At 44.7% G+C, this 27947-nt stretch overlaps 1 protein-coding gene across 2 annotated transcripts; it reads left to right on the forward strand.

Moving 5' to 3' along the window:
• The first annotated feature begins 445 nt into the window (after positions 1 to 445).
• Positions 446 to 27903, forward strand: cand1 (cullin-associated and neddylation-dissociated 1). Of its 2 annotated transcripts, none has more exons than XM_034287796.1 (24): positions 446 to 799; positions 3551 to 3694; positions 6697 to 6851; positions 7328 to 7451; positions 8713 to 8969; positions 11294 to 11399; positions 13478 to 13623; positions 14997 to 15148; positions 15319 to 15459; positions 16080 to 16224; positions 19116 to 19234; positions 19413 to 19510; positions 19659 to 19921; positions 20087 to 20214; positions 20433 to 20678; positions 21079 to 21234; positions 21375 to 21470; positions 21598 to 21818; positions 22021 to 22196; positions 22396 to 22491; positions 22714 to 22883; positions 23175 to 23339; positions 25498 to 25605; positions 25830 to 27903. In XM_034287796.1, exons 1-24 carry the CDS (start codon positions 732 to 734, stop codon positions 26052 to 26054), a joined length of 3705 nt encoding a protein of 1234 aa, XP_034143687.1. In that variant the 5' UTR covers positions 446 to 731; the 3' UTR covers positions 26055 to 27903. The 2 variants fall into 2 exon arrangements, with proteins under 2 accessions (XP_034143687.1, XP_034143688.1); XM_034287797.1 differs by having other exon boundaries at positions 16083 to 16224.
• Positions 27904 to 27947: the final 44 nt, after the last annotated feature.

A 27947-nucleotide genomic window follows, 5' to 3' on the forward strand; every position in this document is an offset into this window, starting at 1 on the left:
TGCCTCAACAAGATCTACTGTAGGGCTGAGCTCCAATAATTCCTCGAACATTACTCTACCCTTGCTCTTGCAAGTACAGTTGGATGTGACGACGTAAAACTTAATTCAATGGCTGAGGCCGTAGGGTTTAGAGGACGTCTACTTTGCAATTGGAATCCAGCCTAGAATGAGGAATTGTGACTGCTCTATTCAAGAAATGTCGAGAATGCTTTGCGAATTAACGTGGCCACACCGGATGCTGAGCATGATTAGAACGTTTTGGAACGTCCTGATAGAAAAAAAAACATATGTTGATCAAACATGCCTATCTGACATGTAGAATAAGGAATCACTCTGGCTTAATTCCAGGCATTTCTATCTGCAACATTCGAGAACGTTTGACAACTGGACATCGTTCCGCCCTCAATGATCCCGCCTCCCTGAAAAAACTGCAAACTTTGACCCCAGCTGCGAAAGCGTCTGGTTCGGCAGCTCCTCCTCTCTGCAGACCTAACAGCCAAGTGAGATCTCCATTCAAACACATCCAAAACTCCGCGGGATGAGACTACATTTTCCGCTAATCAGCCACTGATCATCGCTTCGCTCCATCGAAAGGAAAGTGGCAGTGGAAACAGAATAGATTTTGATTGCGAATAAAAAGAAATAGCTAGCTTGGTAGCTAAGTGGTTACAAATTCCGCCTGGTGATACTGACAAGTGGTTGCTAGCAGGCTACTCCAACAGACTGCAAACATGGCGAGCGCTTCATACCATATTTCTAATCTACTAGAAAAAATGACATCAAGTGACAAAGATTTCAGGTAAATATGATGATATAATAATATGTGCATTCACGTGCATTTACAATTTAAGCGGTGATCAACTGAAACTGCAATCGGTACATTACGAAAACACTGCACAAGTTAGCTTGCAAGCTAACTGGCTAACTACTAGGCCTCAAATCAATTAGCTGTCATTCGGCTAGTCGGACAACTAGCTAGATACGTTATTAGCTTAACAATATTAGCCACTCACAAAAGCACATATATTTTGACAGATTATACTATTAGTTAGTACTATTGGCGATGTATGTAATTACAAATGAAACATCTAACGTTATCTAACTGCATTTACTATTGATGCCTTGTAGTTAGCATGCTTGCTATCTGTTTACAGGTAACGTACAGTAGACAACTGCTGTTTTGACTACTAATGCTTTAGGACGCTACTGCTGTAAGCTAACTTAGACAGTTTTATTAGCTAGTTCGTGACTTAACTAAACATGCCCTTGCATGAAATGCTAATACAGTTATAGGCTATGGTTGAAACTATTTATGGCATTATCTAGTTAAGTTACAGTAACATAGCCGTATTAGGTGTCACTGTCAATGGTGCAGAAGGGTATCTTAACTTACATGACAATCTCGCTTGCGTGTTGTTGTTGTTGGAGGGCGGTGGTTAATTAGCTGTAAACATTAGCTAGGGGGCTAATCGTCTATCTCACTGTCACGTGATTTATATCATCCATGTCAAGTTTATCCAGCGTAGTTAGCCTGCTACATTCAACCAACCTAAGCCATTCATTACTTTTCAGTCAATTGTTAATGTCAAGGATGGCTGAACTGTGTGGCATTTGTGCGGCATCCTAATCCCGAATGTCTCTCATGAATGGAAACACGTAATTAATATATAAGCGTTTTGCTACTAATTGAAAAACATGTTGTTCACATTTTATAATCCTTCACTCTGAACTTTATATTAAAACATTGGATTTAAATAGTTTTCCACTGCAGTCACAAACACTCCTGGTATACAGTGGTTTACAAAAATGATTGTTGTAAGGTCAGATATTGTGCTCCAAGTTTATGCTTGGCCAAATGGAGTTTAACCTGTCCTTAGTAATGTTAAACATGACTACGTTATGATATGGTTATCTTGCCTGTCCCTGAAAAGGTTTCTCATTCCATGGACATTCATGCTTGCAGCTTCCTACCTTTCTCTTGAGGTTATAAAAAGTATATTTGCGTTTTACTAATTCAGCAGAGATGCCACTTCCATTCCAGATCGACTTACCGGAAGCAATGTGTTGTCCAAGGGAGCAATAGCGTGTTTTTTCACCTTGTATGCTCTAACCACTAAGCCATCTGAAACACCCACCCCTTACTACTGCACTTCGGTAGATTATTTTTGCCATCAACCTAAATGGTTCATGGAAGGTGATTCATGTTCAATCCAGTGGCTGACAGAAGGTTGTCGTCTTGTGTGCCAATTACGATAGGTGGACAAGCATGTTACTAATGGTGAATTACTATTTAGCTGGCAGCTCGTTTCGGTGTGTGGCCCTGTTGCCTTGTTGTTTGATGGTATTGCCCATACGGCTGCCCGAAACTTGACTGGTCTCCCACACAGCTTTCTGTTGGGATGGTATTCAGATCCATCTCTCCATTCAGAACTCACAATTTAATTCAGTCAAGAAATGGCTGTAGTGAGTTTATGCCTCTGTATGTGGGTGGACTATGTAATGTTTCTCATGCACGTCCATGCACGCCCCTCGGTAGAGGTGTTTATTAAACACTGATTAATATCAAGCAAAGGGGATTCTCCATGTTCAAGTTTGTTTTGTTGCCGCTTTGGAAGGCTACGTTGAAAACAGAGCTGTGCGGGAAACGGAGGGTTAGTTAGAAAGTCTCCTGGAAATCTTTCTGTTGTTGTGATAATGGCCCTTTCCGTTGTCACTGACACATTTCTCGCAGCAGGAAGGCTGCATGTTAAGTTCTGCCTAAGTGAGAAATTTGATTGGTTTGAAGTGTCTGATTGCCGGTGTGTGTGTTGTGTGTGAGATCCCATGTCAGTCGCACCAGTTGTGTGTGTGTGTGTGTGTGTGTGTGTGTGTGTGTGTGTGTGTGTGTGTGTGTGTGTGTGTGTGTGTGTGTGTGTGTGTGTGTGTGTGTGTCAGTCTGTACCTCATGCTGTTGGTCTGCTACACTGAGTTTGTATCATGAACTCCATGCGTTGTTCCTGATTCTTCTATTTCTCTCTCATATGAAGCAGTTCTTGCTTCCTGGTTGGATAGTATTTAGGAAAAGGTTTTTGTGAAATCACACCAGGAGTTCTTTGATGTCTTGATGCTTCCTTGTAGTTGATCCATTTCTTCCCGTTTCTCCCGCCGATATTTGATGGTGGTATTCACCTCAGCTCCGGATGAGTGCTCTTCTGCCTTGTAACATATAGTCAGTGTTTTGGACTTCAATCGTTCAGTTCTTCCCAGCTGGTAGCTTGATCCTTGTACATGTTTGATTTGCTTTGCCTTCTAATGCCAGAACATTTGTTAAGTTTCATGCCCATTTCCCTGTGAGATCATAACATGTCATTGCTAGGCTACACTCACATTTCAGGCCTACTCAATTGCCTGTTGTTTATAGGCCTGTGTGTCATTAGGTGCAAAATGAATGAACTTAAACTTAACCAATAAGATGCTTTACTTTTTGTGTTCTGTTTCAAAATATTTATCTACGGTTTGCGCTAGTAAATAGTACTCATTTTCCTAACTGTAAGATATTCTGTCTCTCTAGATTCATGGCCACCAATGACCTGATGTCGGAGCTGCAGAAAGATTCAATCAAACTGGATGATGACAGCGAGCGCAAGGTAGTCAAGATGATCCTGAAGTTGCTGGAAGATAAGAATGGGGAGGTCCAGAATCTGGCTGTTAAATGGTGAGATGCTTTTTCACTCTGCCTCTCATTTACAACATAAATAATATGGAATTACTGACAATTAGAGAGGTCAGATTGGTCTTCCCCTCTCTCATAATTGCACCGTTTACTGGCAATAGTACAATTTTGAAAACATTTTAGGCTACAATGTAGGCATTTTCTTGAACACATCTTCCAAATAAATGTCATTATCATTTTTTAAGATTATTAATCCTTTATTGAGCCTTGCATCCACACATCAAGTACTTACATTACTTGAAACATTTAGTACACATTACCATATCAGAATGATCAGAAACGGAGACAAAAAAGATCTAATTTTGAATCTGTGTATAAATTAAAAATAAATTACAAAAAATCTATATATTCATAGATGTTTTGAAAAACACCCTGTAAAAACCCCTAGGAAGGACTGCATTCTTTTTTTAAATATGTTTCCATGGATCATTGGGCTCTAAAACAGATCTTCACCCCATGACATTTTCTTTCGATTTTCAGCAAATAAGCTTTTAATCAGCTATGTTTCTGTCGAATCTAGGTCAGACCAAACTATATATGAATATTTATCCATAATGTTTTTGGGGGGGAATAATATTACGATATATAAACAAGAAAAGGAACCACGCGAGCCTAGTTCTGCCGGCCCGCCACTAGAAGGAACGAATGTTGTTGCCCAGGCTGGATTCGATCCACGGTTTACTATGTGACCGACTGTGTCTTTAACCATTATTCTGTTTAAACAGTGGGTGCGGGTGCACGTGATTACATGTGTAGAGATGTGATGTCTCTTTACTGTTTGCATCGTCAAACCAATTAGTCGAAAATCCACAGTTCTCGAAATAAATTCCATAGTTCCCAACAACAGGTATAACAGGATCACTACACTACATTCATCGCGTTAAATTAGAAAGAGATTATTTTAGGTGGCTAGCTAACAGCTCTACATTACATAATGAAAACAGTGACTCGACTCACTCCATGGCTGGTTCGTTTCTTTAGAAAACAATGACAGTTGAATAGCAATATGTTCGTCATCGGGGCAGTTCGTCCATCGCGATATAAACATAGTTTTACTTTAGGCTTACTCTAATGTAGCTACCAAAACTTGTAGTCAGCGAAGTTTTCGTCTAGCTATATCGTTACCTATAAGGAAAACAATGACTCCAGTCACTCCAATGACAATTAGAATCAAGGGCAACATGCTTGTTGGTGCCGTTCGTCCATCGCAATATAACCGTCAAGGCTAACTGTAATGTAGCTACTGAAGTTTGTAGCCAGAGGAGTTGTAGTCTGTCCTGAACAAATCCTAATGCCTAATTTGTTTGGTTCGTGGCGAGGATGGAACCCTGGTTGCCTAAGTGACAGTCCGCATCTCTAACCACTACGCTATTTAATGAGTCAGCCAGCTAGCCAGTCAGTCGCCCGCCCGCCGGCCCCAGACGGCTTACGCGGTTCGGACAAAATGTTTTTGTTCCCAACTGCGTTCTGCCTTATGACCTTTGGGTCCAGTAGAGGGCAACCAATATAACAACACAGAGAAGTACAGTAAAACGGTAAACACTTCACATTAGTTTTAACATTGTGGCACTTGATTTGCAGTCCTAAGTGCATAAAATATACAGTGTGTGTTCTCAGTCTGCCCTTCTATGGGTCAGAAGGCTGCAAAGAACTGTGTAGGCTATACATAAAAGAAGTGCAATTATCTAAACGAGGGCCATTATGCATGTGGTATGTAATCATTGCTCTGCATGATCTGGCCTGGCCTACCACTTAACAAATTTCTATTTGCTGTTTTGCAAAACTATCATGTCAGCTTGGCAAGTGCTGCCTTAAGTGTGTGGCGTGGGGGTGTTAGTTTATGTTCCAATATTGTTTTTTTACATTCAAATAACAGTTTCCTTATATTAGAATGTCATTTGAATATGAATTTGACAGCCTTAGTCAGATGTGGGAGGTGTCCATCGGTCTTCGTCTCTGTCTCTCTGTCTCTTTCCCTGTCTGTCTCTCTCTCTCTCCCTGTCTCTCTCTCTCTCTCTCTCCCTGTCTCTCTCTCTCTCTCTCTCCCTGTCTCTTTCCCTGTCTGTCTCTCTATCACAAGGCTGAATGGATGGTGTTATCAAATACCTTGTTTCAGTTAGTGTTTGTCAGTTTGACATTTGTCTCTGGATATTCCAGCTCAAAGCCATATTGATTCAAGCGTTAGGGTTTCTGCTAGAGGGATATATTTCAGTGCTTATTAACCAACTGCGCTATGATTCTCTTGGCTCTGTCTCAGCAAAATTCTCTATTATTGTTTTGTTTCTGGAATCTGTTATAATTTGGCTTAAAAAGGATTACCTCATCTATAATACTATTGATCTCTCCAGGGTCTTGCGTTTATTTTCCGTAAATCAGAAGTGTTAGGGCTACCTACAGAGGTCTTGGTTTCATGTCAGTGCCGTTTTCATGTAGTGGGCTGGATGACGTCATTAACTAATGATGTATCGCTGCAGAGAGCACAATCACTCTGAAATATCAGGCCAATTAAAACAAATTATGGTTGCTGGCCTCGAATTAATGTAGGCCTGGAATATTTTTTTTTCTTTTAAAGACTGACTTTTGTTTTTCTGCTTGTGACAAGCTGCCTGGTCGGTCTTTGGTAACTACAAGTGTTAATAATAACCAAACAAAGCTTTTAAAGTTAGTCTGTTTTAATAAAACATTAAAATGAGACCAACTGACCAATGTTCACAGCAGGTTTTCCCTCTGGGATGTTGTGTTCACTCTGAACTAGCTTCTTTCAGAAAACTGTTGGAATGTGAATGAAAGAGGTGCTAAAGCTGTGTTTTAGTGTGCAGTCATACACACACCGAATCTCTTGTAGTTTTTCCCATGAAATACTGAAAAGGCCATTTCAGACAACGTATGACTTAAATCTGTTTCAGTCGTGTCTCGCCCCACACAGTCTCTAATTGGTATGTCAAAGTTTGTTTATGAGAGAGTTCTCCGCGGTGTGTTTCCAGCCTTGGTCCGCTGGTGAGCAAAGTGAAAGAGTACCAGGTGGAAACCATTGTTGACACGCTCTGCACCAACATGCTGTCTGACAAGGAACAGCTCCGAGACATCTCCAGTATCGGACTCAAGACAGTCATCGGAGAGCTGCCGCCGGCATCCAGTGGTAAGTACCAAAATTACCGCTCACCTCAACCGTCCCAAGCTGATCCGACTTTGGTCCCCCCCCCCCTCCAAATCCCACTGAATCAGAACACCTGGTTCTGGATTGGAGTTCTGACGGGGCGGATCCTGGAGTCGGCTTGTGTTTCAGAGAGAAACTTTATTTCTCCACTTTCAAAGTGACAAGTGTAAAACGCAATGCAGGTTGATGGACTCTGTAAATGTCGTGTGACTCCACGCACACGACAGTTGCTGTCCTGGGTGTGTGGGAAAACCATTTAGACCGTTCAAACATGCTGCTTGTCATCCACTGACACTAATTTAGCTTGTGGTCGTTGCCAGTGATGTGGATGGATCTGGGGAATAGAGCATGTCTTTGTGGCCTTGCTTTCCCTTCACCTTGGGGCATCTGCCGTTTTGCCTCACTACGGTAGTGACTAATCTACCCTCCCCCTCCCCTCTCTGTGTCTTTTGCTCAAGGCTCGGCCCTGGCTGCCAGTGTGTGTAAAAAGATCACAGGGCGCCTAACTAGTGCCATCGCCAAGCAGGAGGACGTGTCGGTTCAGCTGGAGGCCCTGGACATTATGGCTGATATGCTTTGCAGGTAAGGTGGGTGGGTGGGTTTGAGCTGGACAGTGGGTGAGTGGGCGGTTCCTAGGAGGGCGGGCGGTTCCTTGGTGGGTGGGCCCTCACTGTTTGTAAGCTGATGCTTTTATCCAGATCAACTTCTGAACATTATTGATTAGATATGGTTTGTACCTTTTTTTTAAATTATTTATATTTATATTACTAATTTATTTAATTGTTTTGTTACGGGGAGGAGAGGGAATTATGTGAGCTAATTTGAAGTGGGTGAGGAACACGTGGGGATGAGTAAGTGGCCACAATGACTTTAGAGCCAGATTGGAAAACAAAAATGATGGGATTTAATTCAGCTTTTAGCTGACGGACGTGGCCTATGAAATTAATGGCCTTATTACTCAGAATGCCGCCCAGCACAATCTCTGAACACAAGCATGAATAGAAAATTGATATAAAATTTAGAGAATATAGCGCCCTGGGGCCTGAATGAATGTTGGGTGTTTCTTTCGTACTCGTAAGAAAATTACAGGAATTGATTTCATTTCGCATTAGATAATTATGTACCAGTTCCGTCTGAGCATATTTCAATTTTTTCCTTGGGTTTGTCACATGCTGTCGTAGACGGCCGGTTTATTATTCCGTGGTCAGTCTGGGGCATGTGTTGTTTAGTTTTGGTGTTATCCATGCAACGTTCGATTGCTTCCCAATCAGTCAACACCATGGACATTTGGCTTTGAAAGAAGAGCCTGGTTTACTCCTTGTTCGAAGCTGCTGTTCTTATTAAAATGTTTTACCTTCTCCAAATTCACCCCAAGTTATTAGACAGTGTTGAAAGGTATCGCCTCCCTGCCGTTAACAGGCATCCTCTTCGGTCAGATTCTACCTATTCAATCGTAAGAAGTGTTTGAGGTGATTTATTTTACATTTTTATTACAATTAAATGATGTCAAAGTGATTAGTGGGAGAATTGTGCTCCAAGTGCCAGGCCATTAGCGACCCGGACTGCCTGTGAGTTGTCCTACCAGTGCTTTAGTACTGTTCTGGTAGTCCCCTGAAGGTCATAGAGAATTACACCATGGCAAAGACTCATCTTTCCAGTTTGGTGGCAGTTAAGTCCCTAGCTGTAGTCCCTCCCCCTATTCTGACATGATGCTCAATTGGTCATATTCTATTGGTCCGTTGGCCCAGCGGACCTGCCAGCACGTGTCAGAGCGACGTGCTATAATGTCACAGAACACTACTTAACATGGTTATAACCCCCCCACCCCCCACCCCGCATCCAGACAGGGCGGCCTGTTGGTCAACTTCCACCCCTCCATCCTGTCCTGCCTGCTGCCCCAGCTGACCAGCCCCCGCCTGGCTGTCCGGAAGAGGACCATAATCGCCCTGGGTCACCTGGTCATGTCCTGCGGGAATCTGGTGTTCGTGGACCTCATCGAGCACCTGCTGTCGGAGCTCTCTCGGAACGAGTCCATGTCCACCACGCGCACCTACATCCAGAGCATCGCGGCCATCAGCAGACAGGCTGGACACCGGATCGGTGAGGCCACTTGGAAGACCGCTGTGGTGGGGGGCGTCCCGTCAAACCCTCTCCCTCGGCGGCCCTGGTTTCAGTTCTTCCCTTTAAGCTGGTGTCCCATTATTGCCAATACAGCCAGGCAAGGGGAGTTCATAACTAAACAGTGACCCTTAATCAGTCAGGCAGTAGAAGGAAATGCCCGCCGACACCGGGACCTCACTGGGATGATCTGTACACCGGTGGGATGGTCTGTACACCAGTGGGATGATCTGTACACCGGTGGGATGGTCTGTACACCGGTGGGATGGTCTGTACACCGGTGGGATGATCTGTACACCGGTGGGATGGTCTGTACACCGGTGGGATGGTCTGTACACCGGTGGGATGGTCTGTACACCGGTGGGATGGTCTGTACACCGGTGGGATGGTCTGTACACCGGTGGGATGGTCTGTACACCGGTGGGATGGTCTGTACACCGGTGGGATGATCTGTACACCGGTGGGATGATCTGTACACCGGTGGGATGGTCTGTACACCGGTGGGATGGTCTGTACACCGGTGGGATGGTCTGTACACCGGTGGGATGATCTGTACACCGGTGGGATGGTCTGTACACCGGTGGGATGGTCTGTACACCGGTGGGATGGTCTGTACACCGGTGGGATGGTCTGTACACCGGTGGGATGGTCTGTACACCGGTGGGATGGTCTGTACACCGGTGGGATGGTCTGTACACCGGTGGGATGGTCTGTACACCGGTGGGATGGTCTGTACACCGGTGGGATGGTCTGTACACCGGTGGGATACTTTCATTTAAATGGCATATCATTTGCCGGTTTCCGATTTCTCATTGGCAATATGATGATGTATAGCTTAATGATGGGCTCAGTCAGAGAGGCTTGAACTGTAAAAATATCGTCGCTTGTAATCCCCTAATAATTATGGAATATTCTGATTATGCCGTTCTATCTTAGAGATTGAGACTGGCTATTGGGTGCAGTATAACTGCTCTCCAGAAGGATTTAAATCACCCCCCCAGGCCAGCCAGCATGTCAGACAGACACGTTATAATGTGGCCAAGATGGCTTGGGTTCATATCCCACTTCCCAAGATGCTTCTTATTGCCGAACTTAGTACCCTATAGTCCCCTCGGCCCTGTCCAGACGTAGTGCACTAACTGGGGAATAGGCTGCCATATGGGGCGCAGGCAAGCAGTCATTTACATGACAATTTGGTGTTGAAATTGAGGTTGCCAGGGTCAAGAGTGAATCTGGGTTGTATTTTGGGATAGGCTGAATTGATATGCATTGGTTGGTGATGTTGCTCCCTCATCGCTCTCGCTCCTAGATTTCATTGACAGCCAGACTGTTGAAGGCCATCTGGAAATGCCGTTGAGATTTTCATTTAGGTGAAACGTTTGTTTTAGCCATCTCTGTAGTTGACTTGATCAGGCCCTGTGCTCCGGATGGGAAGGAGTCCATCAATTACATTTCATTTGTTTAGCTCTCTTTGCTTCACCACTTTGCATTGAGGGGAAGTAATGCAATTCAATTTGACTTTGCATTTGTAAGAGAACCCCTGTAGGAAGTAGTTTTAATGTTTTTTTGTGAAGGATCCCTCCTCAGACGGCTATTGACAGACAGTCCGTGAGGCTGAAGGAGAGGACACGAAAGAGAGCGAGCGTGAAGAGAGCTTGTGGAAAAGAAAGTGACAGTTTGACAGAGGACGGGAGAGTCTCCTCTCTGTCCTTATTTCCTGTCACGCTGTCTTCACCCCCCCTCTCAGACGTGCAGGAGGAGATTGGGACATGGAGGGAGGGAGAAATGGGGGAGTGGAGTTGGAGAGGGGGAAAGGGTTTTTCAGGTTAGCCTTTCTGCACCATGGAGGTGCCCCCCCCCCATCAGATAATTACACACTGTGTTTGATGAGCCAAAGACAGCAGCAATTAAGATGTTCATGATTACTACAGCCTAGTGCCACACTCCAAACCATTTCACACTTCTCTACCTCTCTCTCTCTCTCTCCATCTCTCCCATCTCTGTCCCCTGTTTTAATTAAGTTTTCTTGTCATCTTGAAGATCTCAAATATGATCGTGCTGAAAACACAAAATCCTTTATATAGCTGTAACTGAAGTAATTTCCTATTCCCTGCTACTTGTGGGGGTTTTAAAGTTGCAAGCTTGCTTTCCTTCCGGTGACTTTAGATTAGAAAACGTGAAGTTCTCACAAATGGCTTGACACCTTACATTAAGTTTGACTGGAATTATTAATGTGTGTTTCCATTTGTGGGTTGTGTGTGTGTGTGTGTGTGTGTGTGTGTGTGTCTGTGTCCTAAACCTCTCAGGTGAATACTTGGAGAAGATCATTCCTCTGGTTGTGAAGTTCTGTAACATAGACGATGACGAGCTGAGGGAATACTGCATCCAGGCCTTCGAGTCCTTCGTCAGGAGGTAAAGCGTTCCCCCTGTTCACACGCTCGCTGCGCGTTTTCACGCAGTTGGACGCGTGGGAGTAGCTGTCTGAGGTAGTCATTCACAATGCTTTATTCTGATTATATGCCTGCCGATGTTTTGTAGTGACAAACCAATGAAGAAGACCGGTAGGAGACCTGTTATAACAGGATAGCAACCGAAGTGGTTTTCTTTCTCCCCTGGAGAACCTAATCACATTTTTTTTATTTACTGAATAACTCAGAGAACACGCAGTTGTATAAAGCACCTCGCCCAGACATCCGTTGATAGCAGGTAGCGTGTAGGAAACGTTTTCGTTTCGCTGGCTCAGTGAATTGGCTACATGTCTAGCCCGCTAACTTGTTAGCTATTTGCAATTGTCGATGTGAAAATAAAAAGCTTCCTGATTCAAAAGCCAAGAGTAGCATTTTTCTGAGAGCAAAACAGACATATGAACATTATATCTGTAGTTGTTAAAAACCTGCGGATTTGAGACATTGAGCTCTGTCGTTCATGTTTTAGATGAATGTTTTGAGTGTCTGCGTTGACAGCACGCTGGAAGAACGGCAAGGAGAAAGTGCTGCCTTCATGCGTGGGTGATTTGGATGCGTTAGACGATTGCAGACCTGGGATCTGGGGTAGAGAAACACTTTGCTACAGCAGTCATGAGGATCATGCACTTGACTGTTTGACAAATGAAAAATAGGACATGGATTTTGGTCACACTCTCACTACACAGTCCCCCACAACACATCTTCATATGTGTCCTGTCTCTCCAGAGGTTGTAAATAATCAAAAAACAGTAACTTCAGTAGGAAGGGGAAAATTCTATGCAAGCACAGAACTCCCTGTGAATTGAAGTCTCTAGTGCCATTTGTGTAAACCTGTTTCTTCTGCATAGGAATTAGGTTTGCTAGTCTCTCCTTTCATCTCGAAGATTAGCCCCCTAGTGTTTGTGTGATTAAAAATAACTTATTTAATCCTTAACATTGCCTGTCTTTTTCTGTTTATGGATTATATCAAATAAGCACCTGGTGTTTGGTGAAAAGAGAGTAAGAGAGAGAGAGAGAGTGCAGTGTGAGTGAGAGAGAGAGAGAACAAGGGACAGGAAATTAGCATGCTAACTGGTCTTGAAAGATCAGTGTTGATTCCTTCTAGAATGTCCCTCAAAAATCATCATGAGCAGAATACCTGTTAATTACAGGCATGCTTAGTCTATAACTGGTCAGCGCCCCATCAAGCAAGTTCCTCTAAGTATGAAGGATGTTCTACTGTCACCTTAGCGTTTGGCACACCCCGGGCCACAGACTGGCGCCTCTCTGTGGACGGATGCCTTCAGGGCCATGCCCAAGCCTTCATGAAAAGTCCCTGAGATTTCATTGACACTTCCTCCATTGTACTGGAGTCACAAGTGTCCCCGCCGCTGTTTAGCGGTTAGAACATGACGCTTTCTATTTGGCCTCGAACGACTTTGACTACTCATTAAGAACTTGATGATCTTCCCGACCATTTTCATGAACTGCCCAATACCGTTTTGGTGCATTTCAGTAACTGCAAACCATTGGCTCTACCTACATGATGTGTGTTATTTAGGTGTGTTTATGATAAATCCTAGCTTCTGGCCCACTGGGGATCCAATTTGTTGTTTGTTGGGCTCTTTTGGGTTCTAGGGGGGGTATCTGTATAAGCATTTTGTGACCACTGCTGATGTGAAATGTCTTTATAAAATACATTTGATTTGATTCATTGTTTTTTTATGGAAGTAACCTAAAGGCCAAATACACTTTATTTAATCACGGTTTTTCCAATATCCCAAATAACTTCTAAAATAGGGAATGTAATTGCTTGATGGCCCTTGTAATGACCGTGTGAAATCAATTTGCTGTGTTAGACTTCTAGACGTGATAGAGGGATATTAAAGCAGAAATGTTTTCAATAAAACTGCGATGGCCAATGTTTTCACCACGCAAGCGATTCCCAGAGGAATAAGGCCATGCTCTGCCAGTCCCTGGCGCTAATATTTCTGAGATTGCCACCCTCCTCCATTCCCTCCCTCACTCTCTCTCTCCTTTCTCCAGGTGTCCAAAAGAGGTGTACCCTCATGTGGGCACAGTCATCAGTATCTGTCTCAAGTATTTGACCTACGACCCCAACTACAACTACGATGATGAGGATGAAGACGAGAACGCCATGGATGCAGACGGGGCAGATGAAGACTATCAAGGTATTTTGTCCAGTTTATTCTCATTCTGATTAAATCTCTTTTCTTCAATATGTATGTCCTTTATAAACTGCCCCTGTGACTACTGTCTGTGAATGAGGCCCAGCAGTAAGGCTGTCTGTTCCTTGGCCACTCTTCGGGGCTGTGACATAGCATTGTAATGATGCAACCGAAGCGTAAAAGACCAGCAGGCACCCTTTTCCTCCACTCTCCCTTCTGCCTGGTTGAAAGACCGAACGCTGTTATCTACAGGCAGGATGGAAAACTGTTATTGGGAGCGGAGGACACATAACTCCTCGGTTATTATTTCTACTACAGCCGTTGTTTGGAGATTCAAATTGCTTTCTCTCCTTCAAGTCACACTGGCGGTGTGGGAATGAGACCGCCTTTTGTCCTCTGAGCCTTGACGCTTTCACCTGGAGGGCCCTCCCAACTCACTGGAATGGGAGGAGATCTTTGTTCTCATTGGCTGAACAGCAGTGATGTTTTCTGTGATAGGAAAGGTATTCGTTCATAAAAACTAATTTAGCTTGGGAGGGTGAGTACAACGCTTGGTCCTGACACTCAGTGGTTTCCAAATCACTTACACCTGCGTGCACACACACACACACACACACACACACACACACACCCCATATCCAGTTTCACACACTTACTGGTTCTCATTTTTATCCTACACCAAGTATTTTCCTTGCTACTAAATGCCAAATACTTTATTTATAAAACCGCTGTTGACACCAAAATACTTCATTTCTGGAATGGTTCTTGACACCACTTGGTCGTTTTTGGAGCCTGTAGTGAATCAGGCGCCTTCTCTGTCTCACGGTGTAGTTTGGCCGTCTTCCAGTCATCCATAAATCATATTCTCACTATCCCTATTTTCTGGTTCTTTTAATAATTCATGGTGTTCAGCTGCGTGTTGCTAGCTTGTAAACAGGCCTGAGGCAGCACGCCGTATCTTGTTTTCTGGTCACCGCCTGTCTAGTTTCCTGGTCCCCTTCCCATCTCACAATGCTCGTCTCTGTTTGAAATCTCACCGGCCAGAATCTCATTTTGATTTTGACTTCAGGATGTCTTGCGGTCCTTAGACCTGAGGTTATGCTGCGTGACTGCATTGCTCTAGATTTTTCAACTGGTATCGTCGGGTCTCTCTAGGCTCTCTGGGAAGGCCGTTATCCGAGTAGAGGTCAATTTGTCATTTGTGTCTGTGCTGTCAGAATATTCACCTCTTCAAAGTTCCTCTGCCCGAGAAGTGAGAACTCCTCCAGTTTGCTGTTGATATTGTGCCCATGTGTTTTGTCCGGTTGCACGTTAACCGCTAGCATGGTGACACCAAGTCTTCAGCTCCACCCCCTCACCCCTGATGACCTTTACAGGAAGCGATGATGAGTACAGCGATGATGACGACATGAGCTGGAAGGTGCGACGCGCCGCGGCCAAGTGTCTCGACGCCGTTGTGAGCACACGTCACGAGATGCTGCCTGAGTTTTACCGCACGGTGTCACCCGCTCTCATCGCCCGCTTCAAGGTAAACACACACGGATTGGTTTCTTCCTCCATGTCGTCTCTAGCCATTGTGCCTCATTCTGTTTGCTGTTAAGGGCCTTCAGCTGTTCAGTAGAAAGCAATAACCTTTCAACTGCTAAAGTACGTTTGATTTGATGGATTGTGTTCTGTTAATTGTCTGATGGGTCGCAGGAGAGGGAGGAGAATGTGAAGGCTGATGTGTTCCACGCCTACCTGTCGCTGCTGAAACAGACCCGGCCTGCTCAGAGCTGGCTGTGTGACCCTGACGCCATGGAGCAGGGTGAGACCCCCCTCACCATGCTGCAGAGCCAGGTAAACCAGCAAACGAGTAGGACAGTTCATGTCTGATATTTCTCCTGTTGTTTTGTTGAGGATCTCTTGGTCTTGTAGTATGTCTGATATTTCTCCTGCTGTTTGTCGAGGGTCTCTTGGTCTTGTAGTATGTCTGATATTTCTCCTGCTATTTTGTCAAGGGTCTCTTGGTCTTGTAGTATGTCTGATATTTCTCCTGCTGTTTTGTCAAGGGTCTCTTGGTCTTGTAGTATGTCTGATATTTCTCCTGCTGTTTTGTCAAGGGTCTCTTGGTCTTGTTGTATGTCTGATATTTCTCCTGCTGTTTTGTCAAGGGTCTCTTGGTCTTGTTGTATGTCTGATATTTCTCCTGCTGTTTGTCGAGGGTCTCTTGGTCTTGTTGTATGTCTGATATTTCTCCTGCTGTTTGTCGAGGGTCTCTTGGTGTTGTAGTATGTCTAATATTTCTCCTGTTGTTTTGTCGAGGGTCTGTTGGTCTTGTAGTATGTCTGATATTTCTCCTGTTGTTTTGTCGAGGGTCTCTTGGTCTGTAGTATGTCTGATATTTCTCCTATTGTTTTGTCGAGGGTCTCTTGGTCTGTAGTATGTCTGATATTTCTCCCTCCCGCCGGGTGCTGCTGCAGGTGCCAATGATCGTGAAGGCCCTGCATAAGCAGATGAAGGAGAAGAGCGTGAAGACCCGGCAGTGCTGCTTCAACATGCTGACAGAGCTGGTCAACGTGCTGCCTGGGGCCCTCACACAACACATCCCTGTCCTGGTACCAGGTTTGTAAAAACACACAGGGCTCGGGCCCTCACACAAACCATTCCGGTCCTGGTACCAGGTTAGTGAAAACACACAGGGCTCGGGCCCTCACACAACACATCCCTGTCCTGGTACCAGGTTTGTAAAAACACACAGGGCTCGGGCCCTCACACAAACCATTCCGGTCCTGGTACCAGGTTTGTAAAAACACACAGGGCTCGGGCCCTCACACAACACAACACATCCCTGTCCTGGTACCAGGTTTGTAAAAACACACAGGGCTCGGGCCCTCACACAACACATCCCTGTTCTGGTACCAGGTTTGTAAAAACACACAGGGCTCGGGCCCTCACACAACACATCCCTGTTCTGGTACCAGGTTTGTAAAAACACACAGGGCTCGGGCCCTCACACAAACCATTCCGGTCCTGGTAGCTGGACACAACCCTGTGATTTGGACAGGGGAGGGTTAAGAATTCTTGGAGAGATGTCAGTAATTTATTCTGACATTTGATGGCTGGCTTTTGTTCTTAAACAAAAAACAGTGGAGAGGGTTTTTCTCCCCACTGTGTTGAGCAATCCTGTGAAATGAAACAGTTGATCAACTCCCCTGCCAGATATTATAATAAATAAGTATTCATGTCACGTGTTATATTTTCTGTCATTATTTGTCTACAGACACATTTAAAGAGAGCTTTAAACAACTTCAGATAAAATGTAATAAAAAAAATAATAGGATGATTTGTAAGGGAAATAAGACTGGCCTGCTCATGTATCCTTGTTGGTAACCACAGTTGGATATTTTTTCATGCATAGACCTTTAGCTTGGCCTGTTCAGGCAGCTTCACTGTTCACACGGTTTAATAAAGTGCCACATGGAGATTCTGCCCAAAACCGTTTACCCAAGGCCATAGTTACCTCACTGTAGTCACACTATTTGCTCCGTAATCTGTGGTGACTCAGGACAGCGTCTTCTTATCCAGGCCCCAGTTGAGCGACTCAGACGGCGGGCATTCGGCCAGGTTGTGGGGTGTGTGGCTCTCTGGCTTGTGGCCAAACCAAACTTTGAGAGTCAGTTAATGCTCCATTGGTTGTCGGGGGCCAAATCTGTGATGTCCTTGAATTATATTTGCGGCCACCCGTCCTTCATGTTACTTAAGATGGAGCTGTTGTTTGAGGAAAGGGCCTTCTTCCTGGCATATTTTCCCCCTCACTTCTCTCATCTACTGTAATCCTGCTGAAGGTCAGAGGTGAAGGGCGGAGGCTGTACCCGACCCTATTCTATTGGCGCTGAAGGTAACCCCTGCCCCCACCCCCTGTCTCTTCATTAAAGTCAGTTGATCTGCTTCAAAGATCCCTCTGGTTACTTCGTCCAGCGGAACTGTGATGATGTAGAGAGTTTGTAACACAAACAAGTGTTTTGTTACCAACGCTAAGACTCCTGCTATTTTCGTAGATAATAACTTATAAAATAAAATAAAAATTAATACAAATCTACAGTTTTGGCAGTTCATATGTTTTCGTGATGGTCTTGATCCATAGCTGCCGTTCTTGCAGTTTTTCAATTACTGTCTCGTCCCTAGTTAAATGCTTTCCCTTTCATTGTGTGAAGGGATTTATTGACTTCACCGGAAACATGTTCAAGTTGAAGTTCATTATTTTAACCCAGTCAGTCTGTCACCATTCAGGAACAGATGGATCGATTGTGTGTCCGTTTAATTATTTAAGCCAGCGTCTTTTTTCCCTATGACAACTACAAGTGATTTATGTCAACTTGTGCTGAGTTCAATGCAATCCACCAAAGGCGGCTGAGTGGATTTTCTCTCTTCTGTAATTTATAAATTACCTTGGAGAAACCAGTAATTCCGGTTTTCACAATATACAATAAGTCCATTATCAACTCTCGCTGCTCAGCTTCAGTAACCTAACTGTGTTATGGTTTAGTTTTTCCAACTGCATGAGGTTATACCGAATGAATATAATAAAACACTGGCTGGTAATTCTTTTCTCTTCCCTGATGTAGACTGGGGAGGAAATGCTGAAAAGGCCTTTTTCTCTGTGTTATCAGTCTCATGTAATACTCCTTCCATGGTTCAGAAAGTCAAACAGCCTGTCATTTTTTCCTATATGCATTCTTCGAGAACGTTGTTGATTATCTGGCTTTCAAACATTCAGTGAATAAAAAAGAAACTCTGGTGAACCATTTGTTTAAAGGATTAGATTTTGTTTGTTATTAGCATAAGAAAATGATGCTGCAAAACAATTTTTTAAAAATCCTCTGTTTATTTATGGAAAAGCTATTGCTAGTCTTTTTAATGAATTGTTCACTGCAGAGATGTTTGTGCTTACTGAGCATTTGGAAGCACTATGTTGTCTAAATATGTTTGAGGAAAAATTACTGCCTTTTTGACTTCTCGGACCATCTCAGACAGAGGTGGGTGGGGCCCCTATTGTATTTATTAGAGGTATTCAACTCTGACACAAAGAGGTCCTGGAGCTGGTTGGATTTCTGTTCCACCTCTTCTTTAATGTCACCCACCTGGTGTCCCAGGTCTAAATAAGTCCCTGATTAGAGGGTTGGAATAAAAAATTGTATGGAACTGGCTTCAAGGTCCAGAGTTGAGGTTGAGGGATATTGAAGTTTACAGTAAAACCTCTATTGTATAAGCCTATCTCTTCTCTATAACACATGATGCTTTTCTCATCGCCATCAGCATCTTGACTCATCTAGTTTTCTCTTTCTCCTTCAGTGTTAATTCTCATTGGGCTCGTCTCCCGATGCTGACAAGCACTTTCAGTGGAAAATCTCCATTAATCATGGCTGTTAGTTCTTTGGCTTGGTTTAATCTGTTTCTGGAAATCCCAATCTGCAAATGAACTGAACTAACTGAATGTCCTGCCTCCCTTACAGGAATAATATTTTCCCTCAACGACAAGTCCAGTTCGTCCAACCTGAAGATCGATGCCTTGTCCTGTCTTTATGTCATCCTGTGTAACCATCAGCCCCAAGTCTTTCACCCCCACGTTCAGGTATATAAAGTAGCACTCTATAACGTTAAGGTTGCCTCTGAATGCCTTCAGATATTTTCTCACAACTCTCAGTGAGTAGTCTGTCCACAGTATATTTTGGTGTTGTGAAATATGTAAATTGTGGAAAATTTTAAGTGTGATGTCTCTAACGAACTTCTGGAAACGATGAACCCTGCAGGCCCTAGTTCCCCCCGTGGTGGCCTGCGTGGGAGACCCCTTCTATAAGATCACCTCGGAGGCCCTGCTGGTCACCCAACAACTGGTCAAGGTCATCAGGTAGTCCTCACAGCCTCACCCTAGTTCAGTGGTTTAAATCTGAGGTCCTCTATTGGACAGCTAAGAAAAATAGACGCTCGCCAATGAGCACCGGCCGTTTCCCAGTAGCCGTTCTGAATCCGACTCTTTGTTCCCGAAACGTTGTCAGGCCCGTGGACCAGCCGGAGCGGGACACGTTCGACGCCACCCCGTACATCGACGACCTCTTCACCTGCACCATCGGACGACTCCGGGCCGCCGATATCGACCAGGAGGTGAAAGAGCGGGCCATTTCCTGCATGGGCCAGATCATCTGTAACCTAGGCGACAGTCTGGGTTCTGACCTGCCTGGGACGCTGCACATTTTCCTGGAGCGCCTGAAGAATGAGATCACCCGACTGACCACAGTCAAGGCCCTCACGCTGATCGCAGGTAGAGGAGTCACCCACGGCCCATGAGTAGACGCATCCAAATGTTTGGTTTTTCTACGTGTCTTGTGGAAAAACCAAATTCCACTGTTTGTTTTTTTTCCACAGTTTTCGCTGACAAATTTTGAGGTTTATGCACATATACTGTACTTGTCATCCCTAACTACAGGCTCCCCGCTAAAGATTGACCTTCGACCTATTCTGGGCGAGGCAGTGCCCATCTTGGCTTCTTTCCTGCGTAAGAACCAGCGGGCGCTGAAGCTGAGCACCCTGGCCGGGTTGGACATCCTGGTCAAGGTCAGTCTGTGTGTTTCGCTCGGATTTGTTTTACAGATGCTGTGTCTTTATTTGAACCAGTTTCCCGCAGGTGAAAAATGAGCGACAGGAAATTGGACCAATTATGTTGATTGTAATAAATTTTAGGGGTGGGTACATTTTGCAATTCCACTCTTAGGTTTTCAAGTATAGTTCTCAATCTAATGAATATGTATTTTAAAATGTATGGCTCCCTCCAGAACTACAGCGACAGTGTGACGCCGGCCATGATCGACGCAGTGCTGGCTGAGCTTCCACCACTGATCAGCGAGAGTGACATGCACGTGTCTCAGATGGCCATCAGCTTCCTGACCACCCTGGCCCGGGTCCACCCTCTCTCCCTAGCTATGATTGGCGGGTCGACCATCCTCTCAGAACTCATCTCTCTGGTCAGGTCTCCTCTGCTGCAGGGAGGGGCTCTTAGTGCCATGCTGGAGTTCTTCCAGGTACGGTCGTCCATCCGTCACAACAAAAGGAAGAGAATGCTAGCTGGGAAAATCACCATAATCAACGTTCAGTGCAAATTATACAGATTTTCGGATTATTTAATTTACATATATGTCTTTGCATTACAGCATGTAGCTAATATATAAATCAAAGCTAGGTAAAAAAATTAAATAAAAATTATGATAGTACCATCTGCGCGCGCACACACACACACACTTAAACTGGGTGCTGGTAATCATGAAGGCTGATATCAGTGATTGAGACCGTACGCCCCTGGTATGTCGTTTCCCTGGGAACCAGGTCATGACGGCAGTATGGCGTTTCCGGAGGTTATGTTGTCAGTATGCCATGGCTGTGTGCTTTATCCGGGCCCTGTGCCGTTCTGTCCTTTCCCTCCAGGCTCTAGTGGGCACCGGGACCGCCTCTCTGGGCTACATGGACCTGCTTCGCATGCTGACCGGTCCAGTGTATGCCCAAAGTGCTGCACTGACCCACAAACAGTCTTACTACTCCATCGCCAAGTGTGTTGCCGCCCTGACCCGGGCCTGTCCTAAGGTGGGTCCGCCGGTACCGCCCACGCTGCCTGTCCTCTTGGCACTTGTTTTGGATTTTCTTAGTCATGGTGTATTAGAAATCCATGTACACGCCGTGTTTCTGGACGATTCCACTGATCTCCCAATGACGTGTGTCCGTAGGAGGGGCCTGCCGTGGTTGGTCAGTTCATCCAGGATGTGAAGAACTCCCGGTCCACAGACTCCATCCGCCTGCTTGCTCTGCTCTCACTGGGGGAGGTAGGCGGCACAACGAGCTGTGGTGTTGGTCTCGTCCGATATGTGACGTGGGGCCGTGAACTGCGTTGTGGGGGTCAGTGCCTTGCTCAACCCCCCCCCCCCCCCCCCATGTGTGTTTCTCTGACAGGTGGGTCACCACGTGGACCTGAGTGGCCAGCCGGAGCTAAAGACGGTCATCCTGGAAGCGTTCTCCTCCGCCTCCGAGGAGGTCAAGTCTGCCGCTTCCTACGCTTTGGGGTCAATCGCCGTGGGCAACCTGCCGGAGTACCTGCCCTTCGTGCTGGGGGAGATCTCCGGGCAGCCCAAGAGGCAGTACCTGCTGCTGCACTCTCTGAAGGAGATCATCGGGTGAGCGGAGGAGGCGCGGCGTCCTCGTCCCCGCGGACGATATACGCCGCTTTGATTCTTCGGCTGTTGTCGCGTTGACCCAGGCTTCTTTACCAGATAGTTGCCGTAGAAACAGCCTAGGTGTGGCATTGCCGTGTAGGGAGATGACCAGCTGTGGTTGGTGGTTGTTTATTTTTAATTTGATTTGTGTGGTTTCATTTAGCTCGGCATCGGTAGCCGGTCTGAAGCCGTACGTGGAGAACATCTGGACCCTGCTGCTGAAGCACTGCGAGTGTGCCGAGGAAGGGACCCGGAACGTGGTGGCCGAGTGTCTGGGGAAACTCACCCTCATAGACCCTGAAACGCTGCTGCCCAGACTAAAAGGATACCTGCTTGCAGGTTAGCCACGCACCTCTCACAGTGCTGTTTTTATGACTGTTTTACTGGGAATGCTTGCTTTCAATGTGGATGGCATTCTTTGTGCATTGTGTCATAGTGGAATATTTTAACCGATTTGTGTAAATACAACTATAGCGCTGGGTTGGGTTTAAGATGCTCTTGCCAGTTTGTCATGTGGTGGGATGGCAATGTTCTTCAGGATCGTCTTACGCCAGAAGCTCAGTTGTGACTGCGGTGAAGTTCACCATCTCAGACCACCCACAGACCATAGACCCCCTCCTCAAAAACTGCATAGGTAACTACACTCTACCAATAAATTGATCCGTATCTAATCTCTGCTATGTAATCAATACATCCTGTTTGCCTCTTGTATATTATCGATATATGAATGTTTTTACAGACACTGTGACAGATGCTGGGGAAAAACTAAAATGTATTATGCATAGGCTCTAGGTTAGCGCTCCATTTGACTTGGCTTATATAATAACATGCCGAATGGTGATGTGATGCGTTCCAGGTGACTTCCTCAAGACGTTGGAGGACCCCGACTTGAACGTGCGTCGTGTTGCCCTGGTCACCTTCAACTCCGCAGCCCATAATAAGCCCTCCCTGATTCGGGATCTACTGGACTCGGTCCTGCCACACCTCTACAACGAGACAAAAGTTCGCAAAGAGCTCATCAGGGAGGTAAATGTGATCCGTGGCTTTGTGCTCTGGTGACGAGTGTCCTCACGCCTTCTGTTTGGAGGATGACGATGAGGACGGTGTGCGTCTTCAGTCTTTCCCTGGTCATTGCTTGCTTCATCACGCCCTGTTTAGACACGTGCCTCTCAGGCCCTTTGCCTCCGACGTTGTCCTGCCGAGCTGGGGGAGACGAGGAGGGGTGGGGTTAAGGCATCGGGGAAGGGTGAATTGACCACGTGGCGTTCCCTCCCTTCACCCGCTCTGCCTGTCTGCTCGGCTGTCTCCTCTCCCCAGGTTGAGATGGGCCCCTTCAAACACACGGTGGATGATGGGCTGGACATAAGGAAGGCGGCGTTCGAGTGCATGTACACCCTCCTGGACAGCTGTCTGGACCGACTGGACATCTTCGAGTTCCTCAACCACGTAGAAGACGGACTCAAGGACCATTACGACATTAAGGTGCGGCTGCCTGGGCGCTTGACTCCCTCACACTCGTTGGGGGAATAGAGGGCTCTGATATTCAAGTGAGAAACAGTGAAAGGAACAAACACTGATGTTTTTTTTGCGTGGTTGTATTTTTAAGCGATTAGGCACGAGCGGGTGTGATACATGGCCGATAGTTGTTCTTCTGTACAACACACACCACAAAATACCACAATATGCCACAAAGTACCACAAACACTTAAATACCTGATTGAGCTAAGCTCTGTGATGCATCGTGCCTTAGAACAGCTTAGTCGTGGTTCATTGGCCAGACACTACACCCCCTGTGTCTTATTGCTTACTTCTTGACTGGGTGGTTTGAATCCTGCCGCCTTATTGGCTGATAGTTGTGGTATACGAGACTGTTGTCTCATGTTACAGTGTTTTGTGATGAGTAGTTATTACAGCCTATACATCACACATCATAGTGTTTAGTGATGAGTAGTTATTACAGCCTATACATCACACATCATAGTGTTTAGTGATGAGTAGTTATTACAGCCTATACATCACACATCGTAGTGTTTAGTAATGTGTAGTTATTACAGCCTATACATCACACATCATAGTGTTTAGTGATGAGTAGTTATTACAGCCTATACATCACACATCGTAGTGTTTAGTAATGTGTAGTTATTACAGCCTATACATCACACATCATAGTGTTTAGTGATGAGTAGTTATTACAGCCTATACATCACACATCGTAGTGTTTAGTAATGTGTAGTTATTACAGCCTATACATCACACAGCGTAGTGTTTAGTGATGAGTAGTTATTACAGCCTATACATCACACAGCGTAGTGTTGAGTAATGTGTAGTTATTACAGCCTATACATCACACATCGTAGTGTTTAGTGATGAGTAGTTATTACAGCCTATACATCACACATCATAGTGTTTAGTAATGTGTAGTTATTACAGCCTATACATCACACATCATAGTGTTTAGTGATGAGTAGTTATTACAGCCTATACATCACACATCGTAGTGTTTAGTAATGTGTAGTTATTACAGCCTATACATCACACAGCGTAGTGTTTAGTGATGAGTAGTTATTACAGCCTATACATCACACAGCGTAGTGTTTAGTAATGTGTAGTTATTACAGCCTATACATCACACTTCGTAGTGTTTAGTGATGAGTAGTTATTACAGCCTATACATCACACATCGTAGTGTTTAGTAATGTGTAGTTATTACAGCCTATACATCACACATCATAGTGTTTAGTGATGAGTAGTTATTACAGCCTATACATCACACATCGTAGTGTTTAGTAATGTGTAGTTATTACAGCCTATACATCACACAGCGTAGTGTTTAGTGATGAGTAGTTATTACAGCCTATACATCACACAGCGTAGTGTTTAGTAATGTGTAGTTATTACAGCCTATACATCACACATCGTAGTGTTTAGTGATGAGTAGTTATTACAGCCTATACATCACACATCGTAGTGTTTAGTAATGTGTAGTTATTACAGCCTATACATCACACATCGTAGTGTTTAGTAATGTGTAGTTATTACAGCCTATACATCACACATCATAGTGTTTAGTGATGAGTAGTTATTACAGCCTATACATCACACATCGTAGTGTTTAGTAATGAGTAGTTATTACAGCCTATACATCACACATCGTAGTGTTTAGTAATGTGTAGTTATTACAGCCTATACATCACACAGCGTAGTGTTTAGTAATGTGTAGTTATTACAGCCTATACATCACACATCGTAGTGTTTAGTAATGTGTAGTTATTACAGCCTATACATCACACATCGTAGTGTTTAGTAATGTGTAGTTATTACAGCCTATACATCACACATCGTAGTGTTTAGTAATGTGTAGTTATTACAGCCTATACATCACACAGCGTAGTGTTTAGTGATGAGTAGTTATTACAGCCTATACATCACACATCGTAGTGTTTAGTAATGTGTAGTTATTACAGCCTATACATCACACAGCGTAGTGTTTAGTGATGAGTAGTTATTACAGCCTATACATCACACATCGTAGTGTTTAGTAATGTGTAGTTATTACAGCCTATACATCACACAGCGTAGTGTTTTGTGGGTTGTTGGAAAACCAGGATGATGTTCTTGACGTGGTTTTTCATTGGGTCAGATGCTGACGTTCCTTATGCTGGCTAGACTGTCCACTCTGTGTCCCAGTGCCGTTCTTCAGAGGCTGGACAGGCTGGTGGAACCACTACGCGCCACCTGTACCACAAAGGTAACACACACACACACACACACACACAACTTCCTATCATAAGCACTCTGTCATCGGTCATAATCTGCTGTTCTGAGATTGTTCTGGGCTCTGGTTCTACGTTGATATATCCCACCACCGGGTTCCATCAACACCGTTCTGCTTACACCCCTACTCTCTCACCTTTTTTCTCCACTCTCTCCCCCTCACCCCCCCCCCCCCCCCCCCCCCCCAACACCGCCCAGGTGAAGGCCAACTCTGTGAAGCAGGAGTTTGAGAAGCAGGATGAATTGAAGCGTTCTGCCATGCGGGCGGTTGTTGCCCTCCTCACCATCCCCGAAGCAGAGAAGAGCCCACTGATGAGTGAGTTCCAGTCCCAGATCTCCTCCAACCCCGAGTTGGCTGCCATCTTTGAAAGCATCCAGAGGGACTCGTCCTCTGCTAACATGGAGTCCATGGACACCAGCTAAACTACGACTCCCATAATGCCGCTCTTCTTCCCTTCATTCCCAAACAAGATGACGCCGCAACAACAAAAACCCCGGGGACTCCCTTTTATCGATCGTCCCATGATGCATTGCACTGAATCAACAACAGTTGTAGGAGAAAAGAAGATTAAATAGACTTTAAAATGCCAGAAAAAAAGTGTTGAGAAAATACAAAAAAGGAGAAAAAAATACATTCTCTTTAAAGGCTTCTAAGTTTTAGCACCACATTTCTCGTTTTCTTTTTCAAAAAAAAAAAAAAAAAAACAGCATAAATAAATTGGTTATTGGTTTGTTCCATCGTTCCTTTTTATTTATTGTTATTTTCAGTTTGGGTTTTATAACAGTTCCAGAAGAATTCCACAGGTACCTCCATGCAGATTTTGGATGCTGCTGTAGAGTGACTGTCGCTGGCATGACATGAAATATGAACTGACTTTAGTGGAAACGGACTGCCTACAGCTTTATGCTACAACTGATGGGAGATGCATACACACTGCTCCAAACATACAGGACAGGAGCCAAGACTTCACTAACATGGGATCAACGTGGGGAATATAAAATAAGATGGCATGTTGAGTTTAGCGTTCCTTTGACCATCATCATTTTTGTTGCCATGTTTCTTACCAGACCAGATTTAGCTGAATTGAATGGGAAGGGTTTGTTTTTGGCTTTCTTTTTCTACGAATTGAATGTCCATTTTGTCTGTTATAATTTTTTGTTGTGTCTTTGTGGATTGTTGGCTGAAGAAGGGTAGGTAGGTTGGTTGGTGGGATTCAAAGAATCTGAAGAGGTGTTGTTTAAAACTGTTTAGAAATATACTATTAAAGGAGATAAATGACATGTTCAGGACAGCGTGCTCTGTCAAAAAGAGTTGACTTCTGGAGTGTTCTCACTTCCCTGTCTCTGACTTTTGGTAGAGGGATGAGGTGTTTATCACTTGACCCCCCCCCACAGTCGCCATTGTTTTTAAACAACCGATAAGGGCACATCGGCCACACCCAATGAACATTCATGATGTCTGGTACAAGGCTGCAATTGTCTTGGTGAATGCCCTGCTGCGTTAGCAACAGAAGTGTGAACCGTGTGAATAAATGTTCTCCTCACATTCAGGGGTTGTATTCTAAGTAGTGCTGAGGTTTGAGACTATACCGAGACCTAGTGTATACTGGAAGCCTGTAGAGGAGGCTGAAACTGCCTTGCGCTAAAACCTGACTGTTCAGGACACCCTTTTGCTTGTTTTATTCGATTGATCGACCAGTTCCTTTGTGACTAATGTTAATTCTACACTCTACTGCATTCCTTGTTCAGGCAGGGGTCAGGGTGCGACCCAAAAGGAACCCCATTTCCTTTATCGTGCATTGCGGTTAAGGTAAAAAAATAAAATATATAGTGCACTTTATAAAGAAGGGGGTCCCATTGAGAAAGTGGTTTGTGAGAATCCATGTCTTGTCTTGCCCGTTCTGACTGGTTGGTTTGAAATTGAAATGGCTTTCACTTTTTTTTTTTCTCTCAAGGGCCCTCTTTTTTTTTTTCCTCATACGGATCTTATGTTCCCCTCCTTCCTGGAAGGAAGAGGTCACTCATGAAGGAACTGAGAAGTGGAAGACACTGGTATGGAGTCCATTGTGACTTCTGTTGACGTGAGCTTGATGTGTGCCGCAGAGAGAGGGGCAGGTGTATACTCTTATACCCCCACTGTATAGGTTTATATATATATAGGGATGTAAAGCTCAGCATTTCATGAGAGTTGCTGCGTTAAGGTGTGATGATAAGGTATGTTCAGAAAAACCATATGAAAAACCAAATGCCCAAATAAAGAGGTCCATTTCTGCCTGATTTTTTTTTTATCCTTATATTAGTGTCTGTTTCAGATCA

The sequence above is a fragment of the Esox lucius genome, chromosome 18 (assembly GCF_011004845.1).
Source record: "Esox lucius isolate fEsoLuc1 chromosome 18, fEsoLuc1.pri, whole genome shotgun sequence".
NCBI classification, from domain to species: domain Eukaryota; kingdom Metazoa; phylum Chordata; class Actinopteri; order Esociformes; family Esocidae; genus Esox; species Esox lucius.

Bases quoted from the DNA above. Each gene is read 5' to 3' on its own strand.
- cand1 (XM_034287796.1), top strand. From the start codon at position 732: ATGGCGAGCGCTTCATACCATATTTCTAATCTACTAGAAAAAATGACA. The intron at 3,695-6,696 runs GTGAGATGCTTT...GTGTGTTTCCAG, and splicing joins CAGAATCTGGCTGTTAAATG to CCTTGGTCCGCTGGTGAGCA. The intron at 19,511-19,658 runs GTAGTCCTCACA...AAACGTTGTCAG, and splicing joins CAACTGGTCAAGGTCATCAG to GCCCGTGGACCAGCCGGAGC.